Source organism: Formica exsecta, unplaced genomic scaffold, assembly GCF_003651465.1.
Source record: "Formica exsecta isolate Colony F162 unplaced genomic scaffold, ASM365146v1 scaffold60, whole genome shotgun sequence".
Lineage (NCBI taxonomy): Eukaryota > Metazoa > Arthropoda > Insecta > Hymenoptera > Formicidae > Formica > Formica exsecta.
The window spans coordinates 864910-892849 of record NW_021853281.1 but is presented as its reverse complement, the minus strand read 5'-3'; the positions used below and the strand labels follow the sequence as shown (position 1 = coordinate 892849).

The window sequence follows — 27940 nt, the reverse complement described above, 5'->3', positions numbered from 1 at the left end:
ATATATATATATATCTCGCGTATATATTTCTCTTCTCTTGTATATATAATTCGGAAAAAAAACTCCGAATAAAGCGTGACAACGGTATCGCGTAAAAGATTCACGCGACACTTACGGTCGGTGTAGTATGAACGGGAGAAATTATAATACATCCATCGTGTATGGAAAATAAGCGGAAACGGGAATTGGACGTTTCACTTAAGAAACTGTAATGTAACCCCGTGTATGTGGAAATTTTCGCGGGAAGCAAATTCACGCGACAAGGACCCGCAGCGAGCGCATTACATGTCGCGCGTACGACCTTTTAAACCGTGCAACTTTCATACTGAAATATTTTCTTCTTTCTTTCTTTTTTTTTTTATGTCTGCCATTGCATTACGAATTATTTCGCTAGATATAGCGTGGAGGAGACGTACATAGCGGCGCGATATATATATATGTACATGTATATATAGTGTATATAAATGTACTAAATGTACAGAAGGCCCGAGGGCTGTACATATCTACGACAGATATGTACCTAAAATGCGAATGTCCTCTCTCGTATGTACAATATATACGTATGTAAAGAAAAGCTGACGGCCGGAAGAGAGCGGAGAGGTAAAAATGGAAAAAAATGAAGGAAGACGAAGAGAAACCCTTCCACGTTCAGGGATGGGGGGGGGGAGGGGGACAGAAGACGGGAGAGGTTTAATGTTTCCAAACGCACTCCGTGGAAACTGCCTTCTATTACGGCTCGTCGGCCCGGGCACCTGGTCCCGTCCCTTCGCACAAAGGACCACGCAAATCCACCGTGGATCGGATCGATATCCCCGACGACGTCGACGACGACGGCAACACTTAAGTAAGTCGAGAAATGGACGGACCATGGGCCAATTTCATCGGGACACTTTGCGATTTTTCACTCCGCGCGCGCTTTCGCGCTCTGTAATCCCATTCTTCGACTAACGACGGGGACGTGTCGGCTGCTCAGGGAAAATATCGACGATTTCCGCGACGCGACGCGATGGGACGATCGAGTGTGCATATTCTATGGAAAATGACGTCGAATCTCGACAAAAGCATCGTCGCGATTGGTATCGATCATGTCGACTTTCCTGCGCGTACAACCGACCTTAGACAATGGTGTTTGCGCAAATAATTTCCTGCTCTACGTTGAAAGTAGGATCTTCATTTTACTTTATTTGAATATTATATTATTAAATATTACTTTAAGAATATAAATATATACATAAAATCAATTTTTTACATACGAGGTTATATTAATTAGTTTCCGCTTTAATTAAAATATAACTTTAATAAATACGCATTTGTAATATGTACGCCATTGAAAAAGATATTAGACAAATATTTTTTTTTTAAGAATATACTTACTGTAACTGTGGAAAATTTCCAGATGCACGAGGCTATATTATATTTGCAGTAGTTTTCTTCTTATTGAACATAAAATAACTTCTTTGTGTTTATTCATAAAAGTATTATTTTACTTAATAGAGAATTTTCTTTCATCTTGCTTTTATCGAACAAAATATACGGAAAAATATTTTGATAGATACCTCGGAGTAATATTCAATAAACAGTAACCTTTAAAATTTTCATCGCGCAATTCTAGTACCCGCATTAAAGTTGCCAACAAAGTTACCATTAATATTATCAATTGTACATGCGAACTCGTGCACTACCGTGACGCGAATTTCTTTTGAGAGGCGAAAAGGAGAATCTAATTAGCAGTCGCGAGTCGCATCAATCTCATTTCGATTAACTAAAGTGCTAATTATGCTGATAACGTCTGGAAAAAGAGAAAATGTACGCATCACGAGTAGGCAGAATACGGTTAATGGTTGCGTACTGAGTTTTAACGGCGAGACGCGGAGTGAGAGATATTTACGTGGGAACCATATGGTTGAGCAAGGCAAAACAGTTCTTAAAATGACGCTCGTAAATTCCGCTAAACGCGCTCGTAGGAATTTATATTCTACCGTAAAGGACGACGTTGGCATCCTTCGGTGCATACGCGCGGTTATCCTGGTATGCGCCACTAACACGCTCACACCGTAAGGAAATCCTCCGTACCGGTCACTCTCCGTAACGAGAAATACTTTTAACAATTAATTTCACGGCAGAAGGGGAGAGACCGTCTAGTTTTTAGCTTAGAAAAACTGCCGCGTAAATTCACCGGAGTTTTTAATTCGTTACGTTGAGACTTAATTAGTCACCTCACGTACCTATTTTGCATATTTTAGTTTACATACTTAAGTGCAAATTTTAGAGAGTATCACGCCCACTCAATTTAAGTTCATTTAAAATAATTCATAATAATCGACGTTACCTCTGTCGAACATCGTCAATTGTTCGCGAGATATTTTAACAATACGTCGATATCAATGGTATTATTATCTTATCACGTAATTATTTTATGCATCACAATTGGTTGGACGGTTTCAATTTTTTATTTTGCAAAGAGTTTGACGGCGTTTGCTGCACACGGCGGTTTAAGATCAAAGAGATATAAACAGTTATAAATATTTTCTATTCTCCCTCTCTCCAGCGTTATTTGAATATTACAAAATGTTACCCGTAGGAATCTGTATAACGAGTACAACTCTGGTGCGTCACAACTCGCTCGATTTTACTTTACCTCATGTCCGTCGGTGGTTTTGCGCGACGCAACGCGCTCGACTTGCGGCACGGATAAAGAAACGTCCACTGTTGACCCCGTAAAGCGGAAAGCATGAATTATTAATGAAAGACTGCAACGCCCGATGGGTGGTGGAGCGGCGTATCCTGTTTAAACGGTATAGAATTAATGGACGATCGAAGAGAGAGAAAAGGAAAGGGAGAAAGCGAGAGAGAATTCCTGTTTAATACTTGGCGAGGATTAACGAGAAGATTCGTAATTGGTTTTAATTTCTCTTTATTAAATATCGTATGCAAAATACTGTTTTTGATTCTTTTTATGTGAGAGGGATAAAATGTTTTGTTTGCACTCTTGTTTTTTTTTTTTTTTTTTTTTTTTAAGTACAGCTCATCGTCAGTACAAAAAAAAGTAGAGATCTATGAGTCTCCTTTGTTTTCGTATCTAGATATCACGGTGATAAGGAATAGGACATGAATAGAATAGAATTCTCAGATATCAATAGATTAAGCAAGGATTGGTTATTTATGAGATTGAGCGCAAAGACAAGATCGTAAATAAATTTTTAATTTTCTTTTTATAAAATACAGGAGAGGAATTAGGACTTTCTAAAACGAGAAATGTGTTGGAATATTTCAATTGAGATGTTTTAGTGTTGGCATCTCGTTCACTGGTACTCTGTCGCATATGATTTTTCTTCAATACCAATTATAACTCCTGCTACCTGTCAGAGGAATTTTCTTACGGATATCTTTCTTATATAATAATGGAAATTACTTTTCGATTAAAGAATATAGAGAATGTTTTTCTCTCATTTCTTTTCATTTCTTCTACGGTCGTTCAGATACTTACTAACTCGTTAATATTAGATCGCTTCTTTTCTATCTCTTATATACGCGAGTTCTTTTTTGTGAAAGAAACGATATCAATGAAACAATGGTCACGCAACAAATGCATAATAGAAAATAGAGAAACGATTTCGAAAATGTTTTGATAGAGGTACAATGTGTAATGAACAAAAGACAGAAATATAAATTTTATTTTGTGACATAATTAATTTCCATCTAAACTTACATAGCTTATAAACTAAATTATCACGAAGAGCAGACTGGGCCATTTATATCCATCTTTGTGTTTATGCAACGTAAACTTTGGGTAAGACGCGATAGTTTCGCATGAATAGATTAATATAGGTGCTGTAATATATATTATATTAAGAGAAATGCTCGCGAGAAAACGAGAATGTGCCGGCCGATTATACGAGGAGAGACAAAAAATTACAAAGAGAAATATTTTGCATGGCAAGAGTTGATTCGCTATTTGTTTCATTGTTACTATTTCGCTTGAGCGAAGAAAAACCGATAGCCACTCAAGACGCGCTTATGTGTTCTCTTTTTTTGTTTACCGACCGGAAACGCTATGTGAAATTAATAAAGATCCGTGAACGACGACAGTATATTCATAGCGAATTTCATTTATTCCGTTTCTACACTTTTCTCTTCGTGTATCTCCGCGCGGAATTACAAGCGAATACGCGAAAAGCATGCAAATTTCACAGGAGATAACATCATAAAGAGTACGGTTTATCCAAGAGTCTAATATGACGAGTCTTTATTAATTATGAGACGATTTGCTTTTGTAATGTCCGCCCGCTTTCGTCGCAAATGGCTCCTTACAGTTTGTTGATGTTTATTATACTTTATACGTATTTACGCGACTTGAAGATATTATATTGCTAATATTTCATTACGGCAAAATATAAATACAACACGACAGATTTTCAAGGATCCACATGTGTGCGTGCGTGACATGCGCGTATATGATACGTTAAATTAATTTAATATTATCGAAATTATCACTGAATGATATTGAAGAGGTATAAATTGGATATGGACAAGTGCACGTTTAATCACGTAAAAATCGTATCACAGCTAATGCACTGATAATATAAATTGGGCAAGTATTAATTGCACAGACAAGTGCACATTTAATCACGTAAAAATCATACGAGCTAATGCAACGAAATAAACGGTGAATTAAAATGTCTCGTTATAAGTTTTCTGTCATATCGAGCGTCACATTGAGCCGATACAAATGATGCGTGGACAAGTGCGCATTTAATTACGCAAAAATCACGTAGATTAATGCGACTGATATAGACATCGAATACACACCGTTTCGTAACTTTTCGTTGTATCCGATATTTGACATCGAACCGGGCACTGTGCGGTATTCGTGTGAAACCTATCTCCCTCTATCTCTTCTTCTCTCGCGAGAAGAGCTTTCGCATTTGAAATTTTTCTCGCGCGGGTGTGTCACGGCGCGTGGTAACAGCCGACATAAAGAGTCGCGCACGCGCGACCGAGGTCGGAAAAGGATGACGACTCCATCCTGAGAGGTTACAGGTCCCCGCTCTCATTTATGATCTTATGCAACGTGCGCGCAATGTTATATTTCGCCGCGCCGCGCTGCACGCCGGTGCATATTAAACGCCCGAGCCTTATCCGATGCGGCCGCCGCCGCCGCAGAGAGCGTGATCGGTGTCTCTCCCGCATGAGTGACTTCGACAGAGTTTCATGAAAATATTATGCATCTCGATTGTATTTACCGTGTACGTTACGTTCGCGACACGAGAATACAAATATATGGAATACATGTTAATATTTATAAAAAATAAAATTTTGTAAACTAAATTCCCGTAAACTTGCAAATTAAATATTTTTTGGGATACAATTTTTGATATTTGATTTTTTAAATTTAACTTCGATTTTTGTTCGAATTAGACGGTTTTTTTTATAACATTTAATTAGCTCGTTAATTAGTTGTTTATTGTAAAAAATATGATTAGATATACTGATTAATTTTTTTTACGACTTTTTTTGAAGATTGTTTTTGCATTGATGATAATTCTATGGTTGTATTTTCTGCTGGTAATGAAAATATGAGTTGTTTTCGAATATACAAAAGTTTGCGATCGACTTTTTCTAATAAAAGTTGAATAGACGGAGGCTTAATTAACTGTCAAAGCAGACGAAAGCCGATCAAGTGGGATACACTTCGGTGATTATATTGTATCTCGTATATCATACGAAAGAGGCATGTTTGTTATATACCAAGTTGGTTTACACAACCATGTGAAATTACTATGTTAGACCCACTTACGGTTGGCTTACGTTATATCCGGATTGAGATGCTTCAACAGTTTACGTTAAATATCTCAATAATTTAGTTTCGTCTAAATCTTGGTCTCATGTTAGTTTGTATCTCAGCTTAAGCGTAAATAAATACATTCATACAAGTCAGTCGCAACTTATAATATCGATGATAACGTTCAATAATTTTTAATATTTGATTTGATTTGATTTTATCTAATTATAATGTAAAAAATAATACACACAGTGCACAAATTTAATATTCAAAATATACACTAGAAAAATGAAACGCGTTTAGAAGTGTCGACCAACGAAACATTTCAATTCCAAGAAAATTGACAAGAAAATTGCTTCAGAAATAGGGATATCATAAGAATCCATGGTATTGTTACGTGTTTTTGTTTCATGTCGATATTGATGAAAATGCTTGTAAGAAATATCATCTACGTGACTTCAACTTTGGACAAAATAAATTTCAAGCGAGTTAGCGTTGTACTGTAGACTTATCGCGCCCATATATACAGCTGCTGTAACTATTACTAAATAATATCTTCCCCAAGTAGCCGAGGCATTGTGTGTATACTCATCTATTTAATATTCGCGTGAAGATTCACATAGTTTGTGTGGCGAAATCATAAATCACAAAATTAATTTTTACAATTACATATCGCAGTTTTATTGCAAGTGATACAATTTGCTTTCAGATGTGCCTGATCCGCCGGAACGACCGCTTGTCATAAGTTACACGTCGAAAGCTGTGAATATATCGTGGGCACCTGGTGTTAATTCCCACAACACTCCAATTTCGCAGTATGTCATCTACACCCGGTAAGTCCCGTTAAATATTGACTCGCAAAAAACTCCCTTACTCAAGTTAATTCCGTTCTCGCGCTTCGAATTTACTTCGATAACATAAATATTCTATATTGGAGGCGCGCAGTTTCTTTTAAGGGAAAGAAATTAAGATATAGAAATTGACCTGTCAAATTTATTCTCCGCTTAACCTTGTCATTGTCGCAAACTTATTTTATACAAAGACGCCAAAATTAAAATGAAAAATTAACTCAATCGATTTAACAACTAGTCCTCTTTTCGTAACGTCATTTAGAAGTTACGCCGTGTGACGTCAGTCACTAAACTTTACTGTTGATTTCCGCTACTGTCGCTTTTTCGCGGAAGTTGAGCAAATTGCTACGTCGAAGTGAATTAATGTCGCTTTTTCTCGGGGAAAAACATTTTTAATAGGAAAAAATCTGAGAGATTGCGCGCGCCTATGAGATAGTTTGGTCTATATTCGAGTAGCTAGATCTCGATCCGATTATCTCACGGGTTGTACGTCGTGATAGTACCGGTTCTCGAGATCTTCTTGCGGAGCGTCGGCGGAAAAGAAGAAACGGATAAAATAAAAGGAATTACCGAGGATAAGAACCGCGGCGTCGATAAGCACCCTTTGTTCTCCGTCGCGTCTCTTGGTTCCGTTATCTCTTCCCTTTCCGCCTTTTTCTCTAGGTCGCACGGTATCCCTTGACCCTGCGACCGACTCCTACTTTTCCCGCTGCTCCGACATCTCCTATCCATTTTCCCACGAATTTTCCCGACGACGATTTTCGATACCGTCGATGAAGCCAAATTTATCAGTAGCGGTATTCGTTGTAATAAAACGAAGAATGAAAACACAAAATGTAATGCATACAAAAAAGTAGAATATGTTTGCACTATTGTATAGTATATAAACAATATAATATACAGTGAAAATTTTTCACGTACACATGTATATATGCTCGCGGGAGTTATATTCTGGGAAATTGCCGCGAATATGGAAATCGCGAATATGAAAAAGAGAGAGAAAGAAATAATATAGAAAAATTAAGATTGGATAAAAAAATACGAGAAAAAAACCTATTTATTATCCATAAGATTGGATAAAAAATACGAGAAAAAAACATATTTGTTATTTTTTATATATATTTTTCTCTTTTTATTTTATTTAAAAAATAAATATTACTTCTTAGGACCATAGTTTTGTGCGAATATTTTTCGCTTGAAAACTGCATAATTTCTTGCTAGAAACCCGAAAGCGTTGAAAATTGGAAATTCTCTTTATTCGTTATTTTATAACGATTGGTTGATATCGATCGATATTCCCTCCGCGAATAAGGGAATTTCAAGCCTTCGAATCTGAAAACTGGTTGCGAATACCGAATTGTGAATGCAGTGAGGTACATAAAGAGCGCGCGCGCATAGAGCTTCCATGTTAAGGTTCGTGCAATGTGAAGATATCGATTGTTATTGACACATTCGTCGAAGCGAACTTGAGCCATTTCGATCCGGTCGAAAGAGTTAATTTGCACGGTGTATCGTGATCGTTATCGAGCTTGCCGAGTTTCGATTTCGCCGTAGCGGAGGATCAATTTGAGAGATGGACCATGTGAGTCTTCCTCTCCAGCCTTCTGCCATATAGCATTACAACAAAAAAAAAAAAAAAAAAAAAAAAAAAAAAAAAAAAAAAAAGAAAAAAAGAAAAAAACTTGGGTCAATGCAATTTTATTATTAAATCTTCATATCTCGCCGGTCATTTAATTCGCTACGCAACGCTACGCGAAGCATCGCGGTTCTCTCGTTTCCTGGAAGGAGAACGCTCGCACGAGACTACGAGCGGATAGAATTCTTAATCAAGTTTCCATCTCTTTTCTTTTTTTCCTTCTCGTTTACGCCGAAACCTCCCCGCGTTTTCTTCCCATTCTTCCGAACGCGGAGCAGACAAAACCTCGAGAGTAGAAGTTGTAGGAAATAATATATCAATCGGTGTCGTTATGGTCGCCGAATATTGAAGTTTCGCCCCGCGGACCATTTCGCCTTACCGTTCGAGCTGGCAGGCCCTTTCAGAAAACTATCGTAATACCTCATAGAACTTGGAAAATATTAGTTTTATAATAAAGTTGGGTCGGAACTTCGTTCAGCGATGAGAGACGAAGAAAGAGAGAATTCTCGCGCGGACAGGCGTTGCACAGAGAGAGCTGTTCCGTTCAGAGATTATTAATCTTCCCGGAAATCAACCGCCGTTTTGACGAGGTGCCCCTTACAATGGCATCTCACCCGATCTTCCGGCTGGAAATGACGTCGACACGCGGCCCACACCTTCCGACCGTCGTAATCACGTCGCTATCGTGAATAATCTTTGGCAGAAATGAACAAACGTAATTTTGCATTGAAAGGTACGATTTATATATCCGTTACGTTTATTTTTGTGACACGCGGACAACTATTTGTAAAAGCATGCGCAACTTGCGAAAATCCGCTATGTACATCCATTTCGGTATTTTCCGATCTCTTTCGCGATATTTCTAGTAACCATTTGCCATGTGTGTGTCGAATTGAAAAACATTTGCGAAGCCTAAATGTTATACACGGCCAAACACGTTTTCAATTTGCCGGTGCAACGTGCATTTCGTGCAAACGGCGGGCGTATTCGGACAACATCCGGGTAAAACCTGGGCTTTTTCTCCTCCTCCTTCTCTCCCGGGTCCCCCACGTCACCGATCATTTATCTCCGTAATATCAGAAAAGTGGCTAGGAATAAATGCCGCGAGAACGCGTTTATTAGATGGGACGGACTATCGATCTTAGCGTGTTCCCCGCGGGCAGCTGATCAATTTCCCGGGATTCTTCCGCTTAATCTTCTCGCGTTTTGTTAAACGTATTAAAATGGAATTTCAATTTCGCGCAAGCCCTACTGACACAGGCAGTCGTGGTCGGTTATGATCGGCGCGGTCCCGCGACTTTTAATTACTTTTGTCTCTCTCGCGTGTGCGCTATCTCCGTTTGCTTTTCGGGGCTCGGTGCCGGATCGACTTTCATTCGTCTTTTGCGTCGCGTTGGAATAAATCGGAAGGAGACCTTTCGCAATTTCCACACGAGCGCGGAGAGCGGGCGTAAGCTAGAGGCACACCCAACGTGTATTTAACGAGCGTTAAATGAGTATTTCATCGCACGTCGCGCGAATAATAGCCTGGAAAACGTTTGAGTTTTTGCCGGACACTTTCATTAAATTCGACGATTAAATTCGAGGTTGTACAAAGGGCGACTGCGTTACTATATATTATGCACGCTATAGCTTGCGTATAAGAGTCCAGATTTGCTCGATAGGAGAAGTTGGAAGGTTAATTTTCACGGATAAACGTCATTTAAATTCGTGAATTCTATTCAGAGACTCTTGCCAGATTTATTTTCAATTTCATGAGCTGCAACTGTCTTACGCGAAATTTTTCAGAGATGAAAGAGATATATAGAGAAAGAAAAAGAGAGTAATACCCTCTCGGAAGTAATACTCTCTTTATCTAATTTAATGGAGAATCCATACTAATAATAAATATCTCTGATAATTATAAGAGAATTGTACACTTTTTTTCCTTTTTTTCTCTCTCTTTTTTTTTTCCCCGGTCTCAGAGAGAAACTAATGACGAAACGTTATCTCTTTCGCCAAAGACCGCGGATTAAACGCACCATATCAGCTCAAGTCGACCGTGAAAGTCCGGAATAAGTGAGCAGGATTAATTAAGACTGGCGCAAACGCGACCTAACATAATCGGCCGATGTTAACTCCGTGCCTTAATTCCGGGGCCGTAAACCATTCCACGGCATCGTGAAAGGTAATGCGAGATACGTGACGTCGTTGATCACGCCATCGTACATCTCGTCTCGTTCACCCCAAATCCCGGTCTTCTCTATTCGCCCATCTCAACGCGAATTTTGCAGCTGACGCCGGATTAAGGACTCGAACGTATGAAAAACATCTCGCCCCCCTCAGACGGATATAATTTCCACGTTGACCTCGACGCATTTACAGGACCACGTATACATATGTTTGGATATAACGGATTAATTTATAACCCGCACTTCCGCGCACTGTTACTTGATTAGTTTTCCGATAAACGATTAATCCGGTCGCGAGTGATATACGTACCACAATTAGCGACAACTGAAACTATGCTCCTAATATAAGATATTTTTTGACATGAATACTCGCGATATTTAATAATCTATTATTTCTCTTTAGCCCGTAATAAATGCTTTCTTATCTAATTTTACAATATGCTATTATAATGTTTACTTTACAAGATTGATTATCTTATACCTGTTTTATACTTAAATTCAACATTAAACCGTTATATGACATTTTGATGAATATAAAAGCGGTTATAATATGGGTTAAATTCCTGGGGAAAAAAACTCGTGTTTCTCGTTTCACAACAAAATGTCGGCTAGAAGTAATCGATATTCGTTCCAGTTTAAAAAAAAATGAAGGACACGCGCAGCGTTATATAAAATTGAAAATATATATAAATGTAGGAAATGTGCAAACCTTTCAAATTATATTATACTTTAATGTACTGTACGCGAGTCGAAATATAAAATGTTAAAATGCAATATAATTTAAATTTTTTACTAGTCGGCATATGCCACATACGTTTTGACGGCGATGTTTTTTGTATGCGGTGATTCAGTTTACCAGAAATATTTTTATCTAGTTTTTCTCGCAGAGCAATCAAGAATTGTGCAAAATACCGTAACATATTGGCGTAAAACAAAAATCATTCCCCCGATACAGCCACGCGAGATTATTCGCTATACTTGTTTTTTTTTCTTTTCTTTTTCGATCCGCGAGTATCAATTACGTTGTCATCGAGAAATCATCAGCTTCCGTTAGAGGCTGTCTCGTTATCAAAATCCATGGATGCATCGCGCTTTCGAGAGTAAGATTGATGTGGATGGATGAAAACGAGATTAAAAGGGAAACGTTCTGATCCTTGTCGAAAATCTCACGGGAGATCCTTCCGCTTCCATCGCGAATCTTTTATCTTCTACGAGGCATTTCGCCCCGCTGGACGGGATGTAATTTCAGGAATTGTGTGCTATTGCTATGTTTATGTGTATGCGGACCCGTGCATTCCAACGTTGCTGGCTTAATCGGCCATTGCGAAGATTAGACAGAAAACTTAATTATAAGGATCCTGATTGGTTGGATCCTCCGGAGGCTCGCTTCGTGAAAAAGACAGGACTATCTGGCCGGATTTTTCGCGCGATAACAACTTTTGGAATTGCATGCATAACGCATACCGCGTGTTCTTTCCGTAATGCCTTATTGTAGGTTTTGATTTTTGAAATGTTAAATCGTGTTATAAATATCTTATTATAAATCGACATTATTTTTATTATTATTTCGGCATTATTTTTATAACCCATAAAGCGTAATGTAAATATCTGATGCGACTTTTATTCTTGAAATCGCACATCTGATGTTCAAATAACTGTTCTATGCTCTAAATAATGAATGACTTGGTCAAACATTTATTAAAGCTGGTACATTGTTAGAGCAAGAGCAATCTCAATGAATGTACAAAAGGGAAAACCGTAAAACTATGACCGAATTTTTCTCCACCGCTGCTCCATCGCGAGATACGCGAATATGAATTATACGACGGGTCATGTCGCTTCTCTATTTGTACATGCAGTGTCAACGTTTTGAATAAACAAGACCTTTTAATTAAACGCGCTTCCAAGAGGCTTCACCCACGTTGTGGACCCTCAAAGACATTGCCGAGACACGACTCTCTTTCTCCCTCCCCCTCTCTCTCTCTCTGTCTCACGCGTGTGTACACACGCTTGCTATATTCCCCGGATGATTTAAAACTGAGGTATATACGGGGAGTGAAATTCGCAAGAGCAAGGCGAAACGCGCATCACTGACCAATTTCACGGTTGCCAAAAAGACGAAGTCAAAAATTACGCGCGGCAAAGCCGGGACGGTGACGTGGCCATGTGCGGGGAATTCACGCGGCAAAAGCCAACGGCGCTCTTAACGTCTCGTAACGAACAGCCATGAAGGATACGAGGGGGCTCGTACCGAAATGCCGGGGCGATCGGCCGGACCGAGAACGGGGCCGAGATTTATTGGCCATGGCACGATTTATTTGACGCGTTTAAATGCCTACTTTATCGCACGGGGTACACATCCACACACACATACACGCATAGTGTTTCAACCTCGATCGGTTCCATCCTCGTTTCCGCTCCTCGACGGTTTCGCGCATCGTCCATCGTCCATCGGCCGAGATTTTTAAGGTGTTTTCGCACACGAGCGAGGCCGCGACGCCGATTACACGCGAGCACGTGTAGTGGTGATTGTGCAGAATCCATCGGGGCGTAAAGCGTGTTTTTCTCTGCTTTTTCTCTTTCTCTGGAAACTTTTCCGATGATTCGGATATTTTTGGTATTCTCCACAGACACTTTTCCCAGTAATACTTCTGAATGAAGCCTAATTCGGATAATTGCTTTAATCACTTAACTGTTATATCCGTACGTAGAATTCTTTCTACGTATTACTACGTAGAAAGAATTCTAAAGTATTTTACTTTAAGTAAAAATAAACCGAGCATTATATGTTCACGTATGAGCGTATGATTATTTCTGCATGTATACCTCTGCATTTGATTCGCTTAAAAAAGAAATTTGAAACCACGTTTTTTCTATTTTTGTCAGAGCGTTAAATGAATCTTTTATTTATAGTTTTCATATTTGACCATCGATAAATAGAGAGAATTAAAAATTTCTAAGAGATTTCGTCTTCCTCTTGCTCAATTTGGAAGAATCCGTCGAAAATTTGTTAAAGCGCGAAAGCGCGATTTGTTATAGAGTTCTCATACGTTTTCCCGAGTCGCTCTAAACGTGTACGTGATATCCTCGATTTAAGGGGCTGGAGAAATGTGATAAACGTTCGCACGGAGGTTCGATTTTCGCGTTTATCTGACTGCCGGGCGCGCCCGGTTTATGTCCGGCGTGACTTTTCCGATCATCGAGTCACCGACTTTATTATCAGCACGTCGGCACACTAAATACCGCCGACCGAAAATCGATGATGCGATAAGCCAACTTGACCAGATTCGTTTGCATATCTGCGGCACGAAATGGCCGTGCGGCGAGCACAGCCGTCGTGCGAACGTATTAATCCGCATATTAACTCTTCGTTATATTTGCCGCGGAAAAACGCAGCAGGACGGTGAATCATATAATCGGAGACAGTATTTTAATCTCCTTTATATTATAATATATACGCATTGCTTGGTGAGCGCATTTATACAGAGAGATATCGGGAATTTAACCTTCGAACGAAAATGAACAAAAAAAAAATATCGTATTAAGGAACGCTTTTATTATAAAAAGCGTTTATATTAATTGCCGATTATTTCTTTATCTCTCTGTAATATATTTAGATAAGCAACGTAACACGTATAAACGCAGCCGTCTATTTGAAATATAATCCTAATTTAGAGTACGCGTTTATATAAGTTATATAATTATAACGTTTCTCCAACGAAAACTTTCGTGAAACATATATACATTATATGTATATATTATTAAGGCAAATCTCGATTTGTGCTGTAGCGCTGACGTTAATCTAATGCATCTTGCGGTTATATTACGCTAAAACGTGCACCGTTACTGGTTTCGCTCGTAGAAATTTCGTATAACGCGCATCTCAGTTCGGTCTAGTGATTTATATTAGCGGCATATTAGAAATACGTCGCGTGTCACTCGCGATGTGAAGCGAAGGAATGCAATCTTTAACGTACATAGTGTAACGCGATTCAACGTAGTTGTCGAAATTAATTTTGCGCGGCGGACTTTTATCATCGTCTCGCAAGACTATTTCACGATGCTATGTGATTTATTTTCATTCTGCCGTTGAATCTCGTTTGCCGAGATAAGGCAATAAAGTTCTACCATTATCGTCGATCTTATTATTCCGCTAGAGAAAACTCACTTCCACATTTTGAATACGACAAATCTGTTTTCCTCGATTAATAAACCCTTCGAAACGTTACAGACACACGCGCGTAATTTTTCTCGAGAACGTTCTCGACTTTCTCTCTCTCTCTCTTTCTCTCTCTCTCTCTCTCTTTCTCTTTCTTTCTTTCTCGAATCGTAAATTTCATTACGAGAAATTCCTATTGTCTCATCTATTCTGCGAGCGTAAACCCCTTTATCTTTACTACCGTTATCTTCTATATATATATTAGTATCCCTCTTATCTTCTGTCTCGTGCAGTTTTTAAACGATGTCGCTTGCATTAATCTGCGCGGATTATCCGCTTGTAAGGTACTTAACGAATTTCGTGGATTCTTAGGCGTTTTCGAGAGTTTCGAAATCCAACTTCATGGAGCGTGATCGTCTGACTGAAAAGGACACCGCATTTAATGGCATGGGTGGATGGAGGGACTCGAGGAATCGAGTGTCCTACTCGGCGATGGACGAGGTTACGCAAGCGGGATTGGGGAGGGAGGGAGGGAGAGATTCGCCAGCGAATCTTCATCGCGGTCTCGTTGAAATTCGAGATGATGGTCGACGTCGATACCGTTTTACGCGGGTGTAGCGCTTGCCTTACGGTGATTATCTCTGACTGGTTAAGCTCCGTGGCGGGAAGCTCTCCCGAGGATTATCTCTCTGTCTCAGCTTCTATACACCCTTCAGCCGCTGTCGATATTTCAACGGTCTTATCTGCTCCTTTGGGATACCGGTTCGAATTGCCCTCGGCCTCACATATATATGTTGACTGCTTATACGTTGTTCGGTTAATTAGATTACGGTTAGTATGCCGGGAATTCTTAAAACCTGTCTGAGTAGATAACATAATGAAAATCTGGCAAACAGCCCAGCTCTTTGCCAGAGGTTACCGTCATTAATATCAAACGAGTTACATTGATATGAAGAAGTGTCTCATAATGTTTCGTGAAAATTTAATATATTTTTTTTTTTAATAAAGAGAAAAATATAATCGATACGAGTTGCATCTTTTTTAATATAATTATAGCAGTTTTCTAACAGAGTCGAGGTTGGTGTGTACATTCTCTAGCTCCGCGCTAATCACACTTTAATTTTTCAATTAAAACAAACTATTATATCCTAATTCTATTTATTAACGTAACATTCGGCAACATGGACATCAATGATTTGTTAATCGCCGTCATTTTCGAAAGAAAAAAACTTAACGGATAATATAATTATCTATGGAATTTGCAGAAAAAGCTAGGTTGGCGTGTCTGCCGGATAATAATTGTCATTAACACGAAAATATGTGCTGGAAGTAACCCGCCAGGATTGCGCCTGGCCTCTTTCGCTCCCTTTTCTCTTCTCTCCTTCTTCCTCGTAACTTCCGCTACGTTTTTTCGATTTTTCGCTTCTCCCTTTTCTGCACGAGACCGTCCGACATAAGCTCACTATCTCGTTTCCTTTAGCGCTTACGGAATTTACGCTCTCTCGCTGAAGTTATGCGTTTTTAACGAGGGCAGCGGACTTTCGTGTCCATTGATTTACCGCGTCAATTAATTCTCGCCCCCGCGTATCTTACTGGTCACCCTATAATGATAATAACCGACACTAATCGAGAGAACAATATGTGATACTAATTATAGATTTCCTTATCGTGGCACGTACGATAACGTGAGATCTTTAATCATGATTTAGTCGAATAAATACAGTGAATGTTTAATTATTCTGCAATTAAACATAATTAAACATAATTAAAAATATAGATGCAGGATGTATATTACATATGTTGTGATATTTTTTTGCAGTTTAAATAGCCAAAAGAGTTGGCGAATTCGAAAAAGGCTATTTTTTAAGCCACTTTAATCGTATTATTTTCGATGCCCTTTTTACTCCAGAGAAAGAAACTTTCAAGTTGATATACGACGATATTACGGTGGATATATTTCGATTCCAATATCGAGTTAAATGTCGCGTTGAACGTCGTATAAAAAAACCGACGTGTAAAGTTCTTTTTCCCATTTGTCCTTGTCAAAGAGGTTCGCGCGGGAACGATTTCGCAAGAAGTAAAAACGCGAGGACATGGCAAACGTTTAATTATCCTGGGCTGACTCGCAGCGTTCTCAGATTAGGTAGCTTAGAATTAAGGGACACGGGGTTCTAGACTTTAGCAGACTACGGACACACAGGGGCTTTCACGCTCATCCTAACTACTATACTCTGTCGCCTAGCAACCAGAAACCGTCTCGTCGGTCGCTCGGCTTCCGCGATTAATCCATTCGAAGTGCAGATTAAACCGCCACGTTACTTTCTAACCGCGAGCGCATGTACGATCGCTCGTCAATATTCGTAACTTTCGTTAAAGTTAGAGATCACGAACGACGATTCGGGGGAAGTTGGCGAAAAGTCACGGCGCGGCTTCGAGAAAAACTCTTTTCTCCCATGATGCCACCGGTAAATGAGAACGAACTGCGAGACTCCCTTTTACGACTATATTAATATTAACTATATTAATGTTTCTACTTGCAATATACTGGATGCGCTCTAAATATTTTATAATTATGAGTGTACAAGGAAAATTTAATTAAGATTCTCCGTTGTTGTCGGGACACACACGGTCCGAGAGACGTTCTCGCGCATACTCCACTTAACATAAACGTCCGACACATATATTTGCGTTGATAAACTGACGAAAATGGAATGTCAAGCGAGGAGCAAGACGGAGAAGTTTGTCGAACATATGGGACAAACAGCTGTTATCTTTCGAACGTTATCCAATGATGTCGCAAGAATTCCACGGAGTGAAAAACATAGTTTCTTTTTTAGAAATATAAAATTTTTTATTGCACGAGAGGCGGGATTATGCAGACGGGAAAAATTATGCGTTACTTACATACAGTATATATCTATACGCGAACGACTACTAAAAGTCTTTTCAGCCTCTTTTTTTTTTTTTTTTTTAAGAAAAAAATAATCATATCCACGCGGTGATGCGTGACAATCCGCAGATAACCGAGTCAAAGGCATTTTGCCGCAAAATGAAAAATTCCACGGCGTTCTGAAAAATTCCGCTCGCTTAACGCGATATATATTTCGCGCTCCGCGCCACGGTACGCGCGTAGCTAATTTATTTAACAGTGCCACGCGGCTTCCCGCTCGCATGGAAAGCTTTCCATGAAAATCGAAGGTGGCGGCGCGCGGACATCGGGAAAAGGGGCGGGAGGGGGAGAGGGAGGAGAAAAGGCCGCGTTTTTTTCGGCCGCCGGCGCGGTACTTTTAATCTCCCGAAATCCCGCGTAATGTAATATTTTCGCTCCGACGTCATTTCTCTCCGTCAAAATGGAACCGACCGATCTATGCGGCCAGGCGGTGACGCGAAGAGATCGACGAGTTCGATGGATATATCGATTATAGCTCGGAGAGTCAGGCGGATATCCACGGGGCATCCGTGGATATTTCTCGTCGAATTTGAATTTCAAGCCCCGGCGCGCAAATAGATTCAATTTTTAACGAGCGCCGTTGTCCGTCGCGCACATTTGCCTCATCGACGGTTGCAGACGCGTCGACCGAGTAACGTTACAACTCAAACCGCGCGCGCATCGTTCATAAATGTAAATGAAATTCCATTGTCGGCGGGGCTTGATGTTCGCGTTGTTCGACAGGCGGAAAGAAACAGCGGAGGTTAAGCCCCGCGGAGACAAAAGACCCAGATTTGCATTTGTCGGAAATCGCGCTGCAGTTTGCCACGCGTTCGATCTTATCCCTCTCTCTCTCTCTCTCTTTGTCGATAGTAATTCTATCTATAATTCTCTTGTTTGATGAAAACGCTTCTACTGAATCTATAATACGCCAAGCTACGATGTAGAAAAGATTGCATCGTCTGTAAGTAGACGCGCGGATAAGCCGTGGATAAATAAAAGAAGAAACGCGAAATAAGTAATTTCGTTGAAAGAATAGGTAGCTATATATTTGCGTCATTATTACGCAAAGATCGATAAGGATAGTCACGTTAAATTCTATTGTACGTCGGGGCCGGGAGGCTTAATGCGACCCGGAAATGGAAAGGGATGCTCGGGGAACAGTGAAAAACGTGGAAATGGAAAAATGTTCATGGAATATCATGGCAACCCCCCCGAGATGAACGGCTGAGGTTAGAATTAAGGTGAAAGGAAAGCGAGGACATTATCGGGTTGGCCCATAAATCCAAGAAGATTAGTCCACCGCGAATCTTGTGAATACTTGCGAATTAAGGTGAAAGGAAAGCGAGGACATTATCGGGTTGGCCCATAAATCCAAGAAGATTAGTCCACCGCGAATCTTACCGGTTGCCTTTTCGAGATATGCACTTGCCGTTACAATCTTGTGAATACTTGAATTTTTCTAAAATCGCGCGTAAAACAGCCACGTCGACGTTAATTTTAAAAATTTAATATTTTAAGATAGTATTATGTACATTTGATTGTAGCATTTTTGTAACTGCAAAAATTTATTGACGATGTTCAGTGCATTTTTTTTTTTTTTTTTTTTTTTTTTTTTTAAGAAAAAAATAATCATATCCACGCGGTGATGCGTGACAATCCGCAGATAACCGAGTCAAAGGCATTTTGCCGCAAAATGAAAAATTCCACGGCGTTCTGAAAAATTCCGCTCGCTTAACGCGATATATATTTCGCGCTCCGCGCCACGGTACGCGCGTAGCTAATTTATTTAACAGTGCCACGCGGCTTCCCGCTCGCATGGAAAGCTTTCCATGAAAATCGAAGGTGGCGGCGCGCGGACATCGGGAAAAGGGGCGGGAGGGGGAGAGGGAGGAGAAAAGGCCGCGTTTTTTTCGGCCGCCGGCGCGGTACTTTTAATCTCCCGAAATCCCGCGTAATGTAATATTTTCGCTCCGACGTCATTTCTCTCCGTCAAAATGGAACCGACCGATCTATGCGGCCAGGCGGTGACGCGAAGAGATCGACGAGTTCGATGGATATATCGATTATAGCTCGGAGAGTCAGGCGGATATCCACGGGGCATCCGTGGATATTTCTCGTCGAATTTGAATTTCAAGCCCCGGCGCGCAAATAGATTCAATTTTTAACGAGCGCCGTTGTCCGTCGCGCACATTTGCCTCATCGACGGTTGCAGACGCGTCGACCGAGTAACGTTACAACTCAAACCGCGCGCGCATCGTTCATAAATGTAAATGAAATTCCATTGTCGGCGGGGCTTGATGTTCGCGTTGTTCGACAGGCGGAAAGAAACAGCGGAGGTTAAGCCCCGCGGAGACAAAAGACCCAGATTTGCATTTGTCGGAAATCGCGCTGCAGTTTGCCACGCGTTCGATCTTATCCCTCTCTCTCTCTCTCTCTTTGTCGATAGTAATTCTATCTATAATTCTCTTGTTTGATGAAAACGCTTCTACTGAATCTATAATACGCCAAGCTACGATGTAGAAAAGATTGCATCGTCTGTAAGTAGACGCGCGGATAAGCCGTGGATAAATAAAAGAAGAAACGCGAAATAAGTAATTTCGTTGAAAGAATAGGTAGCTATATATTTGCGTCATTATTACGCAAAGATCGATAAGGATAGTCACGTTAAATTCTATTGTACGTCGGGGCCGGGAGGCTTAATGCGACCCGGAAATGGAAAGGGATGCTCGGGGAACAGTGAAAAACGTGGAAATGGAAAAATGTTCATGGAATATCATGGCAACCCCCCCGAGATGAACGGCTGAGGTTAGAATTAAGGTGAAAGGAAAGCGAGGACATTATCGGGTTGGCCCATAAATCCAAGAAGATTAGTCCACCGCGAATCTTACCGGTTGCCTTTTCGAGATATGCACTTGCCGTTACAATCTTGTGAATACTTGCATTTTTCTAAAATCGCGCGTAAAACAGCCACGTCGACGTTAATTTTAAAAATTTAATATTTTAAGATGGTCATAAAAAAATCCGCCATTAAATCTATACGATCGTACATTGGTTATATAATCGAAGCAATTATCTCGGTGAAGCTATTTCTCCCCGAGATATCTCTCGTCCAACTTCATTGGGCGAATTTCTAATAGCGCATTCGGCCGTTCGTTAGTGAAATGGGTTAATTTTTTAAATCGTTGTTCTAAGCGATAACACGGCGCCGCGAGCGGAATAATCCTCGTTACGCGGAGTTAATCTAGCCACATTTTTATTAATTATCATTAACCGCCTTTGACCGAGCCAGCAGGCCGCTCGGTGTGGTGATTTTAATATCAGGCTATTATTATCCCGCCACACTTTCTACGCAGCGTAATCGCTTTAGATGCTTTTCCCATTTAAGCATATCGCATATATTTACCCGATAAATGTAATTTAATGGAGCACTGCCAGGACTGTCATAATTTGCTTAGCGTTTTGATCGAGATTCGTTCGCGTATTTTTTAACATCCCATAAAGTTTTCTCAAAATTTAGATAGAATCGTTAATATGTGCACGAAAGAAATATCGACTGAGTTTATAGTAAAATCTGATTCAAGTTTTGCACACATTGCAATTTTATAATGATTGATTAAAAGTTTTTGTATAATATAACAGAACTAGAACGATAGACTTTTGCAAGATAATGAGAAGGATTTCGATATTGAGGAAACTTGCATTTCGAAAATGAGACGGGCGATTCTGCATTACGTTAAGCTCACATGAGTATGGTAACAGTTGATTACTACAAGCCACAAGCGGAGGGGGAAGGAGGTAGAGACACGCACGGATAAGATGAGACGATGGGGGGACAACGGGCGAGCTAGAGTAGATAACCAGATAATCCACCGAATCAGCAATTAGTACACATTGGAATAATTAACACCGATCTGCCGTTAAATCCTCGAGCAAGACACCTATGCCACTCGGCTCCTCAATTACAAAGAGAGATTGCATGCTCGTCACGGGGATGCTCCTGCAGCTATTATTTGCGCGCCTATGTAACAGGCCAAAGTTGGCCGGACCGCAAGAAGTTGTTCGACGAAGCGAAACACGTACCACATCGTGCGCGAGCAGTGGATTAAGCAAATATTTGGTTTGCGTATGGAATTTACACGTCTTTGATATAATCACAGTCGTTTTCGATTAAATTTCCTCCACTGTACTATCTTAATCCAGCAATTATTGCGATACAATCGCGATATAGTCGACGATCGATCGAGTGAAAAAAAAAAAAAAAAGATACGTGTCCAAGCGATTACAAATTTCCATCTAAATTTATAATATTATAATGTTTAATGCTTAAATCGCTCGTTTCGCGTATCAAAAATTTTGCTTTAATTAAACGTCTCCTTCGTCGAGCGTACGCAAGTTGTCGTGCCGGGACGCCTTTATATCGGCGTCCAAAGAAAATGCAATTTCAGTAAATTGACAAGCAGGTTGCGCAAGAGTTCGTTCTTTTGATCGCGACCCACTTCTTTATCGACAGTTTGACAGATTAAGGAGCCATGTAGTTACGCGGTAGCGACTTGTACCTCAGAGATAAAAAAAAAACTCTAGCGCGGATATCAATAGAGAAAAAAGGAGGAAGAAAAATTTCGCGACGCAACCGCAATCATCAAAGAATGTGATCGACGGCCCGTCGTGTTTCAATTTTTTGCAACATCTCGTGTTCTTTGTTATTTATCTCGCGTTATATTTATTAACGATTGATAGGGCGTGTATCAGGGTCATTGTGCGAACGAAAAGTTCTTTTTTTCTGCGATTGTCCATTTTGCCTAAACATTCGCCGCACAAAGTGCCACCCTCACCTTCCTCTCCATCGAAATTGCCCTTATTGCGAAAATCGAGCCGTAACCCCCGAGTGGCCCGTTTTGCAAATACACTTACTGGCTTTTACTGGTTTATCGAGTGCCGAGGAACGCGCATTTTCTTTCGACACGTAATATCTTAACGATCGAAAAGGTAAACTTGCTGCAATGTGTTCTATAATCTTGAAGAACCCGTTTATAGCATTCGATCGAATGAACCTTCGTATATTGAGAAAAGCAGATTCTTATCGTAAAACGATATATCTTGTTTTGGAAAATTGAGAATAATATTGGCTTTTAACATGAAAAAAAATCGACAACTTTCCACACAATCTTTTTCTTCCTCTTAGTAAATTATAATTTAATTGTAGAAGGAGAGAGAGATGGGTTAAAATGAATAATTATAATCAACTGTGTTTTCTTTAAGTATATCAGTGATAATGTCGAGCACTTTAGGTTTCTCTGTAGCACTTTCATAATTCCAGCGTCATCCATAAACGCCTTTGGCACGGCTTTAATTAACTCCTTCTTAGGCTTTCAACGAATAGGCAAGCTCGAGGGTATGAAACTCTAGTAAGGAAATTCCTAACGATTTCGCATCTCTTTAATGAAATGAGTTTCAATTTGACTGAGTATACACGCACTTCTCGTCCATGTAACCGAATGGGGAAAGGGAGAGAAAGTATTTAAAATTCCCAACTCGAAATTCCAATCGTCTACAATAATGAGAATATTATGGATCACGTCGGAGTTGTGATTAATTAACGACTCGTTACGCGAAACTAAATCACAGGATATATGAATGCTTTTCAGGTATAATTTACTTCCTGAAATGTTTCCCTATTTATAAGGATAAATTTAATTGATTTATTTCATATTTGTATAGCATTGCGATTGATTTTAACTAATTCGCTTTTACAAAATCAATAATATAAGCTTTTATCGATGAAAAAATATCTCTAGTACTTCATCAAATTTACCCTGTATCAAATTAATTCCATCAAGTCGAATTGAATATATTATCGTCAAAATTCGTTAATTATTACCATATAAGATGAAGTGACAGAAAATATATTCGATAACAAGGAAATGACGAAAAAAGGGAAAAATGACGAGATTGTAAAATATAATACAAGATTCGATTGTGGACTCTTACCGGAACGAATTGGTCGTGCGCTTCTTACTCGCGAATTGCACAGGGTGAAAATTATCATAAATCAATTCTGGCGAGCATGAGAGGACGCCAAAGTACGTTAACGGTTCCACTTTAGCCTCTAGCAGTACGAGAGCAAATGCTAATTAGGGACAGTCCCGACCCGGCCGAATGCGGAAATATCAGCGAGTGCTCTCACATGGTAAAGAGACGTGAGAGACCGTAAACAGGAGATTTTTGCGTTTCAAAACGTTAATTTGCACATCGTCCCGCACATCTATAACCGCGCCTATACTTGCTATAAAGATATTAACATATGAACGGGCCGGTATGGCACGCATTAATGTGCAATATTCATATGGAGATTTCACTCGAAGAGTATTATGGATCTAACAAGCCGTGGCTAACCTATTTACATAAATGATGACATCCGGCGCGATTTAGTTCCGCGGTGACTTATGGACCACCGCCATCGATGCACCGGACGTGGAAGTGCATCGACGGTCTTCGATCGATATTTCACATTTCTGCATTACTGAATTGATCGCGAAGCAGGCTTGTGACAGGATAAATTTGCGAATTGCGACAAATTTTCAATTACCAGATCAGTGTTAAATTATTTTTATCATTGGATCTAGTTTTTTAAGAAAAAAAAAATCGATATTAACAATAATCGAATAAATTGGACCATTAAAATCATGTGGTGTGAGACAGAGAAAGAAATTTTAACAAAAAATAGTTTTTTGTCTGTCTTAATAACGATAGATAAAAAATTGCGTCCATTTGTCGTCTTATTTAGATCTACGAATGCCTCGGTTTTATTGTGTTTTATGTCAGAATTATCATGATTCGCGACTATTGGTTAGATCATTTAAACGGTGATTATATTAAGTATTTTCCTCGTAACAGAGTAATTGCATGATATTGTGCCGGATATGTCTTTTTTTATTCAACGTGAATATTAGCCCATTTTATGACAATTGATGCTCTTTCCGAACATATCGTAATTGCGGCAGTAATTCGTGCATCAATTCATTGATGAAATCTTCTGCCCAATAGCTCGAACGTAATTTCAATATGTAAAAGGAGGGAAAGTCGTTTGCTGCTAACATTACGTCGATATTTTATCACATTGTACTTAATATCACATAAATTTCACAATTTTGCAAAATATAATTTCTTCGTTTATTTGTCGGATATTAAACCATATAAACAACATATGTATAATCTTCGAAATTTGCATAGTAATGTTATCTTTAATTTATATTAAATCTTTTTCATATTAGAGAGGTAAAATTTATTTTATTATAATGAAATTCATCGTTACTGTTATGACATACTGTTATAATATATTGTTATAACATATATCAAACATTAACTAAACTTTCCAGATTATTTTACGTTGTTGTTTGCAACGAGAAATTTTTATAATTGCTTCTCGAAAATATATATTTTAGCAACGTTTATTAAAAAAATGTAACGCATGTCACAGCCTTGAAATGACCAATCTCAAATCATCCCAAAATATTTGTACAAAAAAAAAAGATCAGCGATAAACATATAATATAGGATATGCGATGAAAATGCAATATTCCAAGCCACAACCGCAGGAAAAACCTTTAATAACGGAGGGTTGCGGTTAGCTATGACGTTTACTTTCCGTTAACCAAATTTGCATCCGTGCTGCGTCGATAAACGTCGATAATGATTTTCATTCGACTGATAGGTGTCAAAATGACACGGCGTGTGCGTGACACGCATTTCGCACATTGTTTCCACGCATTTTCTATCGTGTGAAAACGTGCTCGCTATTGCAACGAAATTTCGCATGCGTGCTTTGAAAAAAATCCTGTAATATTGTTCCAATGTACACGTCAAAGTTCGAACTCGGGGAAAATGATTGCAAAAGTATCGATCTTTTTGCATATTAATTAGTTTAAGATCTCGAATAATTCAATAATTATCCCTCTTACGTCGATTATTTTCTACCACGAAATTGAAATTTTTTCCGCGAAAGTTTTCTCAAAATATCATATTAATTGCAATTCTGTTAAAAGGAGTAGGATTCAGTTAGAACGTTATCGCGTTGTTTAAGAGCTAATTTATTCCATTCCATTCGAACACGTAAATATAATTTCCGTCCGCGCGCGCAAAGGGGCATAATCCAGTAGTTATAATTTAATGGAAAACAATGAAAACGGCCGACAATGGGCGAGGATGGTAGCGCATTTACGATTGTACGATAACGCGAGGCAATAACGGTCGAAAAGAGAATCTCGCGCGCGCGTGCGCGTGCATGTCCGAGCGATTTTTTTCATCCATGCGAAACCTTTCGACGCTATGATATTTTCGCTGCTGTAACAATATCATAGGACATCCCGACGTTATTAAGAATCGCGGGCTTCGTTTACCGCCGTGACAAAAAATACGGTAAAAGTGGCGGCTATAAAAAGTTTTTGGGATCGAAAAACTTTTATTCGTTTTCCACCCATCCGCTCCCTATCCCCTTCCTCTTCGTCCCGCTTTGCTTTTTCTTTCTCTCCTCCTCACCTTCGGTCGCCGATGGCCGCCGCTATCACAGGGGGAAATATCTCTCTTTTGTGGCGGATCTCTATGTTCCCAGTTCTCGTTTACCAGGATATCACATCTGCCGTTGGAAATTGAGAATCGGTCTCTGCTTTTAACGCCGAACGACTTTCATCTTGCAACACCTCCATTTCTACGTTGACTAAAGATCGGTGCGCGCGCCTTCAAAATTATTCTCTATTTTTCCATTCTTCTTTATCGCGCCCCAAGTTTTACGCGCGTCCAGCTTATTTCAATTTATTCCGCTGCCGCGACGAGCGCATATACCGTTACGGTGTCACGCGTAATAAACCACGAGACTTGAATAATAACTAAACGCGGAGAGTCGTCGAGTCAACGCAAGTCACGCGAATAGAGAGGAAGACAAATGACCGAGCTGTAACGAATTGCTCAGTTTTCTCCCTGGCGCTTAGCAAGGAAGCTCTACTTATCAGAAATTTATATTTCAATCAGAATTGAAATATAATGGCACAGAAATTAATTTTACGATTTTTACTCGGATTAATAATGGTGCGGTTAGCTATGTTTACTTTTTATTAACCAAATTTGCTGTTTCTTTTTTTAAAAATTTATATTTGAATCACAAATCTTTGTTCGGATCTCTATGTTCCCAGTTCTCGTTTACCAGGATATCACATCTGCCGTTGGAAATTGAGAATCGGTCTCTGCTTTTAACGCCGAACGACTTTCATCTTGCAACACCTCCATTTCTACGTTGACTAAAGATCGGTGCGCGCGCCTTCAAAATTATTCTCTATTTTTCCATTCTTCTTTATCGCGCCCCAAGTTTTACGCGCGTCCAGCTTATTTCAATTTATTCCGCTGCCGCGACGAGCGCATATACCGTTACGGTGTCACGCGTAATAAACCACGAGACTTGAATAATAACTAAACGCGGAGAGTCGTCGAGTCAACGCAAGTCACGCGAATAGAGAGGAAGACAAATGACCGAGCTGTAACGAATTGCTCAGTTTTCTCCCTGGCGCTTAGCAAGGAAGCTCTACTTATCAGAAATTTATATTTCAATCAGAATTGAAATATAATGGCACAGAAATTAATTTTACGATTTTTACTCGGATTAATAATGGAGCGGTGCGGTTAGCTATGTTTACCTTTTATTAACCAAATTTGCTGTTTCTTTTTTTAAAAATTTATATTTGAATCACAAATCTTTGTTTTTTACAAATAAATTGCAACGCTATACATAGTGCCCGAAATTCGATGCGATCAGGAAAGGATCGATGGTTCGGATCTCGATTCGGTAACATCGCGAGGCAATTTCCTCTTCGAATATCTCACGATAAGAGCGAGGCATCCGTGCCGAAGATCATTTCAGTTTCCTGGGAAGAAGCCTTAGGCCACAAGGACTCTTAATACATATCCTCGAGAGTTCTTTCGACGATTCACAAGAGACGTTCGGCATCAAATCGGATGCGTTTCAGTGGAATGGCACGTGAGAAACAGAAAGAAATACGCGTTTGTGGTAAAGTGGTAAAAGGGAAAAAGTTCGCGTATAGTCAGACAAGAGTGATGAAATATAGAATCAATGAAATATGTGAAGTGCCGAGCACTTTATTCCGACACGAAACGCAAGATTGGAAGTACCTAATCAAATTTAATTAATATAATAAAAATTTAACTATCAAAATTGTATTTATAACTGGCAAAAAAAAAAGAGTATTAATTTTGGGAACGACGCTTTTAGAATGAGAAAATATTTCGATTCAGAAAGATTCTGATTGAGACATCTTCTGCAGTTTTTTTTAATTACATTTCAACTTTCTTTTCCTTTTTTTTTTTTTTTTGTTTTGATTGCTTCTCATTTTTAAACAAAATTC

General features: G+C 39.5%; 1 protein-coding gene across 1 annotated transcript in view; it reads left to right on the top strand.

Annotated features, from left to right (window-relative positions):
- LOC115242514 (tyrosine-protein phosphatase 99A) overlaps positions 1-27940 on the top strand; it is a 279771-nt gene that overhangs the window by 212002 nt on the left and 39829 nt on the right. Inside the window, exon 4 of the mRNA XM_029818882.1 lies at positions 6492-6615. Coding sequence (XP_029674742.1) covers positions 6492-6615 — 124 coding nt within the window. The remainder of the gene's footprint in view (positions 1-6491; positions 6616-27940) is intronic.